The sequence below is a fragment of the Pan troglodytes genome, chromosome 8 (assembly GCF_028858775.2).
Source record: "Pan troglodytes isolate AG18354 chromosome 8, NHGRI_mPanTro3-v2.0_pri, whole genome shotgun sequence".
NCBI lineage: Eukaryota > Metazoa > Chordata > Mammalia > Primates > Hominidae > Pan > Pan troglodytes.
The window spans coordinates 134605662-134616991 of NC_072406.2; the positions used below are offsets into that span (position 1 = coordinate 134605662).

General features: G+C 50.7%; 1 protein-coding gene across 1 annotated transcript in view; it reads left to right on the plus strand.

The window, feature by feature from the left end:
• Positions 1 to 10834, plus strand: part of HTRA1 (HtrA serine peptidase 1) — a 53311-nt gene extending 42477 nt beyond the window's left edge. Inside the window, exons 4-9 of the mRNA XM_016919545.3 lie at positions 2552 to 2746; positions 3230 to 3262; positions 4588 to 4702; positions 6030 to 6087; positions 7906 to 8001; positions 10118 to 10834. Of these exons, the coding sequence (XP_016775034.1) occupies positions 2552 to 2746; positions 3230 to 3262; positions 4588 to 4702; positions 6030 to 6087; positions 7906 to 8001; positions 10118 to 10286 (666 nt within the window). The 3' untranslated portion in view covers positions 10287 to 10834. The remainder of the gene's footprint in view (positions 1 to 2551; positions 2747 to 3229; positions 3263 to 4587; positions 4703 to 6029; positions 6088 to 7905; positions 8002 to 10117) is intronic.
• Positions 10835 to 11330: the final 496 nt, after the last annotated feature.

Here is an 11330-nt window from a genome sequence, read left to right on the forward strand (position 1 = left end):
CCATCCCTGCCCGGGGGCTCCCCCGCCCCAGCCTCACAGCTTCTCCAAAAGTGTTTGTCTCCTTGCCGCATCCTCTAGGCCTGAGCTCAGATGGTGGAAAAGAAGAGCTGGAAGGAGAGTTGCCTTTCAGTCTCTCTGCCGTCTGAGGTCTCTTGACACATAGAGCCTGGGCCTGCCTCCCTTTCTAGGAGGCTCCAAGGGGTGGTAAGAATAGGGGATGAGTGAGATGTGAATTAGGATCCCCACAGCAAGCCCTGCCTCATAACTTTCTGATGGGTTTTCAATGTGTGGTGAAGCAGACGCCTGCTGGGCCCCCTTCCTGAGTTGAGTTTGACCTCCTGCCTCCTGTCTGTCTCCTTGGGCAGCCAGGCCACCCCGCTCCAGCAACCTGTGCCACCCTGTCCCTTTACCTGTCCCAAGCCCAGCCCTGAAGGCCTCAAAGGCCTGCTCTTCCAGCCAGTCCGGGGCCTGAAGGGATTGGCAGTGTCCCTGGTGGACCTCCCCTGGCGTGGCCTAGTGCACATCCCAGCCCTGCCTCCTGCCCCGCCTGCACGCCATGAGTGCTGAAGTCATGCCTGGCAGGGGCTGCTGGCCCAGGCCCAGAGTAAACACACTGCGCTGAGCTCGCTGGTGTGCTGCTGGATGCTGATGAGCTTGAGGAGTGTGGGAAGTGAGCATGGGGCTGAGTAGGGATGCTGCAGGCCTGTACCTCCCCGCAGCTGCCCTGCATGCTCCAGCCTCAGGCAGCCCCACAGGGAAAGGGTCACCCACTGTCAGGGCAGACCTTTACCATGGCTGGGTGACACGGGCTGGCTGTGGAAAGGTGTTTGGTGGCTCCCGCTGTTGGATTTGCACAGGCCCAGATGCTCACAGCAAAACCAACACCTAGATGGTGCTTACAGGAGCCAGCGGGTATTCAAAGAGCTGTTCAGATCTTAAGTTGCTTCATTCTCGCAGTGGACCATTGAGGTAGCTGTACGTTAGTCCCATTTTCCAGATGAGAAAACTGAGGACCTGAGTGGTCATAAGCTCAGGCCCTGATCTAAATCACGCAGCCTGGCCCCAGGTGTGTGCTCTTGACCATGGACAGTGCTCTCCTGGTCCTCTTGGTATCTGTGATCTGAGGGACCTTCCTCCTCCTCAGTCTCGTATAGTCAGTTTTAGGTCTTGGACTCTGTCTTCATATCCCTTTCTCCCTCCGTGAGCTTTCTCACCCAGCACCTTCCTTATTTGGTGTGTGTTGGGGGATATTTGTGGTGTGGCGTGGCACTGTGTAGTGGATGAGAGAGTCTGTTTTTCCGGTCCCAGTCCCAGGTTTCAATCCCTGCTCTGTCTCAAGTCACCCAGACTCTTGGAGCCTCAGTTTCCTCGTCTGTTAAATGGGCATGGTGGTCACCCCACCTCATCAGCTAGTGTCTGCTCCATCCCTGGTGGAGGAGATGACTCAAGTAACCCCTGGGTTCCACCTGCCCCACCCCACTGGTCCCCTGGCTCTTTCTTTGTTGAGATAGACAAACGTGAGGCTCTGGAGTTGCAGTTCCCATGAGGGCTGGGGTGGCTGTCTGATTTCTGGGCCTGGTCCATGTTGTTCAGGGCAGCTGCTCATTCTAAGTGAATAAAGGCTGAAGGAACTCGGGAAGTCTGCTCGGCTCTGACGAAGGCAGAGAGGGAAGGGGCCCCGATGCCTTCCCTGATAGAGCTAGGGAGGCCCTTCTGTGGTTCCCCTCAGCTCCTTGGCCTGGGTGACCCTGGAGCTGGCTTCTGTTCCATTTTGTTGTGCAGAGTTGTTTGGGACTCCTGGCTTTGCCTGGCCTTTGTGGGACGCTGGAGATCAGGGCTTCTGGAGTTGGCCAATTAGCCTGCCCAGACCAGGAAGCACAGGTGGCTGACAGAGGGCCGTTTCAGGAGAGGAGAGACAGCCTACCTATTGGGTCTTGCTGTCTTGGGTCCTGGAGGCCTTGCTGTCCCCATGCTCCATCCCTGCCCCTGACCAGTGTGGCCCTGTACTCAGCATAGGCATGCACCTGAGTCAGTACAATTCCCTGCCCACAGAGCACCCCAAATATTCCAGGCCTCAGGACGGATGTGCACATGATGAGTCGGGGCAGGTTTCACTGCCTGTAGCTTGGGATCCTTCCCTGGGGCTTGGTTCTCTAGGGCTGTCCCCGGCAGTCTCACCCCAAACCCTAAATTCATGTTGTCTTCCTCTGTCTCTTGGCCTCAAGGTTTCAGAGTGAGTCTGTGCTGATAGCTTCAAGATGTGATGAGACCCCGACTTGGCCTCCAGTTACCTCCCCACGGTTTCCTTGGTGTGTGTGTGGCTTCAGTGTTCACTGGCTCCCGCACGGCTTGCAATGTGTGGATTACGGGTGGGAGGGAAATCCAGTCCTGCCCGCAGCAAAGGGATGTTAGTTGTGAGCTCAGTTCCCCACCGGGCCTGGTGTTTCCAAATGGCCCGTCACTGTCCCTGCTTGGTTTTCCATGATATCTGTGCCTTTACCTATTTGGTTAAATTAAACCAACTCAGCAACGCCAGCCATTGTGGTTTCAGGGCAAGCTGCCTGTCCTGCTGCTTGGCCGCTCCTCAGAGCTGCGGCCGGGAGAGTTCGTGGTCGCCATCGGAAGCCCGTTTTCCCTTCAAAACACAGTCACCACCGGGATCGTGAGCACCACCCAGCGAGGCGGCAAAGAGCTGGGGCTCCGCAACTCAGACATGGACTACATCCAGACCGACGCCATCATCAACGTGAGCCTCTGTCCCTCTGCGGGTGGGGATTGGGGCAGGGTTTTGCCAGGGGAGAGGAGTCAGCATAGGTCTCAGCCCCTGACTTTCTTGTAGTCTGCGTGAAGGGATGGAACTAGACCAAGCCATGTGGATTCTAGTGCCAGCAGCACGGCAGGGGTCACATGGCGGGGACGGTGACACTGGAGCAGGTGGACAGCCAGCCTCCTCCCAGGAGGAAGAAGTTGTATTGGGTGCTTTAGGGTGATTGCAGTTGGCTTCTGGGCTTCAGAGAGAAAATCTCCCTGTTTACGGCACCTCTAAAACTTTCTGAAAATTGTTAAGGTCATTTTTTTCCGGCAAAATATTAGGTTAATGGGAATGAATCTCAGAGAAGAATCGTGCCCCCCACTCTAGGCACCGTGCTCAGGAAACGGCCAGGCAGGGACATAGATTGAACCATGTTATGACACGATTTGTAACCTTTTCATTTCTGTTTAATTGCAGTATGGAAACTCGGGAGGCCCGTTAGTAAACCTGGTAAGGTCTTTTAAACCTATGTTAGGTCATTTGTTTTTATCTATGTACACGCTGTTTTTTGTTTGTTTGTTTGTTGTTTGTTTGTTTGTTTTTGAGGCAGGGGGTCTTTTCAAACATAAGGTTGCCAAAGTGTGTTATAAATTCCTTTAAAATGGCTCTGTAAATGTACTGCGTGCTTGCAAATGACCCTACGGATCTTTTCTGGAAAGAGTAAGGCAGGCCGGAGGTGAGGGTTGGAAATGTTATGCCAGAGAACACACTTGTGTCTCAGAGTTACAGGTAAACACCGTGAAATTCAGGGCCAATGCAGGAGTAAGGTGAAGGTCACCAAAAATGCTGGCCAGTCACCGAAAGCACCTCCTCCAAATTAAATCTCCTGGGCTGCTGAAGGAGCTGGCTGGGCTCATACACATTTTCTCTTGGCCAGGAATCCTCCCTTAAGGCCTGGCTGGAATGAGGAGGAGTTACCCACCCACAAAGATATCACTTAAGTCTTCCCTTAAATACTTGAGCAGAAAAAGTGAAGCCTTAGAACACAGACCAGCAGAGCTAGAGGGCAGCTCTGGGGCCGTTTATAGAGGGCAGCTCCGGGGCCATTTATAGAGGGCAGCTCCGGGGCCATTTATAGAGGGCAGCTCTGGGGCCATTTATAGAGGGCAGCTCTGGGGCCATTTATAGGGGCTGTCTTTAGCAAGGCCCAGTGTGATGGCACCTCCTAGATGGTGCCTTGGCATCAGGTACTGACATCTCAGCACTCCTGGGAAGTGTGCACGAAGTGATGTATCCCCGCTTGGCAGCTTTCTCTTCCCAGCAGAGAGGCAGCTGTGCTCCCAGCTCTGTCCTCTGCCTCCCCGTGCAGCACTTGGGGATGGAGTGGTGATGGCTTTGCTGGTAATGAAGCATGACAGCCCTAAGCTCTAGGGTTGTTTCCCCCTGAAGTCAGCAGAGTCATCTTAAGATCATTAGACATGGGAGAAGCAGGAAGGTGTGGGCAGCCACCTAAAGGAGTTTGAGCCTTTGGAAACGTATTCCTTGTGAAACAGGAGCAAATCATATCGTGCATTTTGAAACTATCTGTGCTTACCGTGAGGTGAGCACCCAGTGCCGACCTGGAGTATGTGCGATTCTTCCACAGCTGCGCGTGGCTCACGCTGCCTGGGTGTCCTGATGCCTCTCTCCCTGCTGCCACGGGGATCCCCTCCTTGCATCTCCCCACTTCGATCTCTGAAATAGCTCAGGGACTTCTTTCATGCATATTCTCTTTGGGTGTGTACCTGCCGGTAAAGCTTCACGATTCAGTAAGCCGTGTCCTTCTTGCTTTTCAGGACGGTGAAGTGATTGGAATTAACACTTTGAAAGTGACAGCTGGAATCTCCTTTGCAATCCCATCTGATAAGATTAAAAAGTTCCTCACGGAGTCCCATGACCGACAGGCCAAAGGTAGGCAAGGCCCACACAGCCCTGGGGACTCCGGAGATGGGGCCTGAAGCTCAGCTGCCCTTTGGGACTTGGGGAAGGGAAAAGCGGCAGCCCCTAGGACTAGCCAAGCCATCTCTGATCCAGAAGTGAACGGGAATGCACATTACTAAATCCCTCGCAGAAGGTCACAGACATTTCGCCATTTTTGTCCTCTGATCATGGCAATGTCACTTGAGTCAGTCTAATATGTACCAGGCATGATCCTAGGTGACTTCTGTACATTATTTCACTTTATTTATGTATGTCACTTAATTCTTTTGCCCTATCAGTTAGGAATTACTAGTCCCATTTTGCTGATGAGAAAACAGGTTCAGGGAGATCATTCTACAAACGTTTATTGCCCCATCTGCTCCAAGTCAAGCAGGGAGCTTGGCAGTGGACAGCTCAACTGGGGCCTGGGGCTCGACAGGGGCCTTTGCCGGTGTGACTTTTATGTTCTGTTGGGGGATGGGAAGGCTGACAGTAAATAATCAAACACATAAGATACTATTAGTGCTCCCAAGAAAACGGATCAGGGTGGCCGTCAAGGGAGCGACTGGAGGGGCAGCTGGTGGAGATGGTGTGGCCAGGAAATGCCTTCCAAGCTGAGGTCTGAGTGAGGAGGAACCAGCGGGCAGGGATGTGGGGGGAACACTCCAGAAGGAAAGACAGAGGACTCAGCATAGTTGAGTGAGCACAAGGCCCCTGAAGTGGCCTGAGGGCCGGAGCACAGTGACAGCATGGAGTTCCCCGGGGTGGAAAGCTGGCCAAAGCCGGGCGAGCAGGCTCACAGCAGGCCATGGTGAGGGGCCTGGGTTGCATCCTAACGACATTTAAGAACAGGGAAGTTTATGATCTGATTGATGTCACTGAAAGGACACTCTGATGGCTGCGGGGAGTCTGCTGGAGGGGTTGCTGGAAGTTGGGGACCGGTTAAGGGGCTCTCCCAGTGATCTGGATGAGACATGCTGGGGTCCCAGACAAGGGTGGTGGCAGTGGAGGTGGGACAGAGGGGTCACATTCCAGATATATATGGGGGGTAGAGCAAGCTTGGGGAAGGGCCAGCTGTCAGGATGAGGCCATGAGGAATTAAGGGTCATGCCCAGGTACCTGACCATTAATTGAAACAATGGGACTTTCCCAAGGTCCCCCAGAGGGGAGGGGTCCAGACCAGGATTTGAGCCGCAACCTCAGTGTACCCTTCTGTGGCCCTTCCTGCAACCTGGGGGATTGGGCCCCCGGCCCCTGGTGTCCCCAGCACCCCCACCAACTGGGCTGACCTTCTGCTGTCCCTTTGTTGTCTCACCAGGAAAAGCCATCACCAAGAAGAAGTATATTGGTATCCGAATGATGTCACTCACGTCCAGGTGGGTAAACAGGATGCGTGTCTGTGTCTTAAATTTTAATAAACCTGAACTTCAGAAGGTGCTCACGGGCACCCCTGAAAGAGAAACCTTATGCTGCCTTAAGACGTCTCAGTTTCTGCTTATAATGAAGTAGCATCGGGAAAGAGGACAGGTCATTAGCCTTGGCCCCTTTGTTTGGTTTTAACCTGTGTTTTTGCATTCTGAGCTGGTTTTCTTCATTGGCAGCAGGCCCTCCGGTGTAGAAGGTTCTGCCCTCCTCTTTGAAGGCAGGCCTGAACAGTGTGTGTGTGGTGGGGCTGTTGATTCACTCTGGCTCACGTCTTCCTTACCCCACATTCTGTTGAAACCCACATTCCAGGAGGGCCCCAAGCCCCTCCCGCAGCTCTAGGCACTCTGCTTTCGTTGCTCTGTAGCTCGTGGGCCGCGGCTCCAGGAATGCCAGGGCAGGCCCAGTGCAGGGAAGTGAATGACTGATGTGCTTGTTTTCCCCGAGCTGGCGGAATTGCGGCCTGTGGTTGGCAGGCTCATGGCATCCTGGTGTTCTGACCTGGATGAAAAATTCTGGTGTAATCTCATGAGTCCTGGTAGTAGACTCACCTGGCATGGCTAAAACTGTCAGAGGTAAAGTAGGTAAAGACTAGAATATAGTAACAGATAGATTAATGTGTTCATTACTATGATGAATTAATGATTCACTCACTGCGAAAGTATTAATATATTTTGATACATGTTATGAATGGTGGTCCCTTTCTTAGCACTCCAGAAGATGGAGCCATTTGTCAAGGTTAAAGTGTCCCCTCAGTTGTTTGCCTTTGGAACTATGAGGTGTAGGGAAAGATGGTAAGCCCTTGGTGCCCAGCTTCCTGGGTTCCTGTCCCTGCTCTGATATTTCCTGCCTTGTGACCTTGGGAACGATATGACCCCTGAGTGCCTCAGTTTCCTCCTCTTCAGGATGGGGATGACAGCGCAGGTGCTTCTGGTGTGTGGCCAGGCTCAGATCAGGGAGTGGTGGCAGGGGTCACCAGCCACAGTGATGCCAGCCACTATGTATCACATATACTGGGCCAGGTGCCTTACTGGGATGACCTCATCTGATCCTCACAACTCATGTTGTAGGGTACTGTTATTATCCCCATCTTGCAGGTGAGGAAATGAAGGCACAGAGAAGTTAAGCAACTGTCTGAGGTCACACAGCTAGCAAATGGCAGAGCTAGGGCTGCAAACCAGGCCAACCACTATACTTTACTGACTCCTTAGTAATAGCTACTATTAGTTAAGAAATAATAACAATGATGATGGCTGGGTGCGGTGGCTCACATCTGTAATCCCAGCACTTTGGGAGGCCAAGGCGGGCAGATCACTTGAGGCCAGGAGTTCGAGACCAGCCTGGCCAATTTGTGAAACCCTGTTTCTACTAAAAATATAAAAAATTAGCCGGGCTTGGTGGCAGGCACCTGTAATCCCAGCTACTCAGGTGGCTGAGGCAGGATAATCGCTTGAACCCGGGAAATGTAGGTTGCAGTGAACTGAGATCGCACTACTGCACTCCAGCCTGGGCGACAGAACAAGACTCTGTCTCAAAAAAAAAAAAAAAAAAGAAAGAAATAATAGTAATGATGAAAGCACTTTCCTTACTGTTACCAAGTAAATCTTTGACTCTGGTAGACAGGCAATTTTAATTTTAAAATAGGATCAGAATTCCTGGAGGAATTTTACCTTAGACCCAGGGAGAAGACGGGAACTGGTGAGAGCTGAGTTTTGCATGGGGAAGGCCTGGTGTTTCTTCACACTAACACGGGTGCTTTTTCTCTGGAGCAGCAAAGCCAAAGAGCTGAAGGACCGGCACCGGGACTTCCCAGACGTGATCTCAGGAGCGTATATAATTGAAGTAATTCCTGATACCCCAGCAGAAGCGTGAGTTAGAGTCATTTTCTCTTTTCCCAATATTCTTGTTGTTCCTGTGGGGGTAGCAGGAAGAAGGAGCGCTGTTCCTTTTCTACTGGCTTAGATGATTATGTTGATCCTTGACAGACGTGGTCGGACGTTGCTTGTCATTCCTGCTGGCCAGGCCTTCCGACCTGGCTTGGCTCGGGACTCATCCATAGGAGGGTGCCTTCTGTCTTCAAAAGTCCTTGCTCCACGAGGACCCTCCAGATGGACAGAGCAATAGCAGACTCGTAATGAGTCTCTGGGATGGCCCGGCTGGCCAGAGAGAGGGTTTCAGGAACAGTGTCCCCAAGCCCTAACTTGGTGGTCCTTTTCTAGGCTTCAGGACCCTTCTCTTCCTGGAGTCTTCCAGAATGTCTCTGACAATTAGGCCCATACCTGTCAACACCTCCAGAAAAATAACCCAAGTGATATCCAAGTAACACGACAAGAAGTAGCTCAACCATCCATCAGGGTTTGTTACCTGTATTGGCGGAATATCCAGAGAAAAGTGCTAGACCAGGGACCAGCAAATGTGCCTTGGGGGCTGGATCTGGCCCACTGCCTGCTTTTATATGGAGCTGTGGGCTAAGAATAGTTTTTGCATTTTATTTTTATTTTTACTTATTTTTTATTTTCATAGGTTTTTGGGGGAACAGGTGGTATTTGGTTACATGAGTAAGTTCTTTGGTGGTGATTTGTGAGGTTTTGGTGCACCCATCACCCAAGCAGTGTACACTGAACCCAATTTGTAGTCTTTTATCCCTCATCCCTGTCCCAGCCTTTCCCCTTGAGTCCCCAGAGTCCATTGTATCATTCTTACGCCTTTGTGTCCTCGTAGCTTAGCTCCCACTTATGAGAACATTTAAATGGTTGAAAAAATCCTGAAATAAGAATAGTATTTTGTGACATGTTAAATTTGTATGAAATTCAAATTTCAGTGTCCACTGAAATTTTGTTTATGACATCTATGGTGGCTTTTGTGCTGGAACAGCAGAGTTGAGTAACTTCAACAGAGACCATATGTACTGCAAAGCCTAAAATATTTCCTATGGAGCCGTTTACAGAAGAAGTTTGCAGACCCTTGTGCTAGCCCATGAAGGACCATGACAGCGTTTTGACGCTGAGCTATATAAGAGCTACAGTTATAGTGGCAACCACACAAAGGAAGTGCCTCTTAACAGAAATATTCTGCCCACCCCTATAGGAACTGCATTCTGAGTTGCAATACCCATTATAAGCAAGTTGGCCAGATAGTGGCCAACTATCTGGCAGATATCTGGCCAACTACGTGGCAGATAGTACCTGGTACATCCTTCCCCACTTTGGGGTCAATCTTGACCTTTGATCTCCTTGGGGTCATAAAGCCACACAAGTGTTAGTAGGTATTTCTACAGTGGACACAATGGATGATTTAGCCTAAAAATCTCAAAAGGAGCCCAGCATCCTGGCACATGCATGTAATCCCAGCTACTCAGGAGGCTGAAGCAGAAGGATCCCTTGAGCCCAGGAGTTCGAGACTAGCTTGGGCAACAATTGAGACCCCATCTCAAAAAAAAAAAAAAAAAAAGAGTGGGGAAAAAAGAACATTATTAAAAAAAAAAAACCTTAAAAAGTAATCCAATCTACCGATGGTTTATTTTTTATTTTATTTTATTTTTTTGAGATGGAATCCCACTCTGTCACCCAGGCTGGAGTGCAGTGGCACAATCTTGGCTCACTGCAACCTCCACCTCCTGGGTTCAAGTGAATCTCTTGCCTCAGCCTCTGAGTAGCTGGGATTACAGGTGCCCAGCACCAAACCTGGCTCTTTTTTTTTTTTTTGTAATTTTAGTAGAGACGGGGCTTCGCCATGTTGGCCAGGCTGGTCTTGAACTCCTGACCTCAGGTGATCCACCTGCCTCAGCCTCCCAAAGTGCTGGGATTACAGGCATGAGCCACCGTGCCTGACCCACTGATGGTTTCAATTATTCTAAGTTCGCCACCGTCCAATCCTGTTTGCTCTGGGCTTTTAGGTTCTAAGCTGTGCCTTTGTCCATGTAAAGTCAGACCAGGAGGAATGGAAACATGAAACATTGCCATTGTGTTTCCCTTTGTGTTGCAGTGGTGGTCTCAAGGAAAACGACGTCATAATCAGCATCAATGGACAGTCCGTGGTCTCCGCCAATGATGTCAGCGATGTCATTAAAAGGGAAAGCACCCTGAACATGGTGGTCCGCAGGGGTAATGAAGATATCATGATCACAGTGATTCCCGAAGAAATTGACCCATAGGCAGAGGCATGAGCTGGACTTCATGTTTCCCTCAAAGACTCTCCCGTGGATGACGGATGAGGACTCTGGGCTGCTGGAATAGGACACTCAAGACTTTTGACTGCCATTTTGTTTGTTCAGTGGAGACTCCCTGGCCAACAGAATCCTTCTTGATAGTTTGCAGGCAAAACAAATGTAATGTTGCAGATCCGCAGGCAGAAGCTCTGCCCTTCTGTATCCTATGTATGCAGTGTGCTTTTTCTTGCCAGCTTGGGCCATTCTTGCTTAGACAGTCAGCATTTGTCTCCTCCTTTAACTGAGTCATCATCTTAGTCCAACTAATGCAGTCGATACAATGTGTAGATAGAAGAAGCCCCACGGGAGCCAGGATGGGACTGGTCGTGTTTGTGCTTTTCTCCAAGTCAGCACCCAAAGGTCAATGCACAGAGACCCCGGGTGGGTGAGCGCTGGCTTCTCAAACGGCCGAAGTTGCCTCTTTTAGGAATCTCTTTGGAATTGGCAGCACGATGACTCTGAGTTTGAGCTATTAAAGTACTTCTTACACATTGCTTTCTGTAGTGCTTATTTTCCTTTCCCAAGAGCAGCTCGTTGCAGTCTTTTTGGAATGATTCTAATGTCAGTGGGCTCCTCATTAGACTGCATTGTCCACGCAGGTTTGAGCTCTTAGTCTTATGAGTTATTTCAGAATCATCCCATGGGATTTACTAGGGTTATGAACAACTCTGCTCGGACACCCTGGCTTTATGAAGCAGGACTTGAGGACAGTTGCACTCGCATCCGGAGCTTGTCAAATGAAAGAGAGTCTGTTGACCTCATACAGCATGCAATTAGTCAACAAAGATTTTCTGGGTCTCTGCTCTGTGCCAGGCATTGTAAGTGCGTGGTGAGTGAGAGCAGGAAAGACGCAGGCTCTCTCTCCGTAGAGCTTCAGTTCAGAAGCCAAGTCTCTTTCTGAAAGGGAGACAGCTCAGGAGACCAGGATGCAACCCCAGAATGGGCCCAGAATGCACAGGGCTGCAGCTGACCTCATTTGTCCTGGGTTGT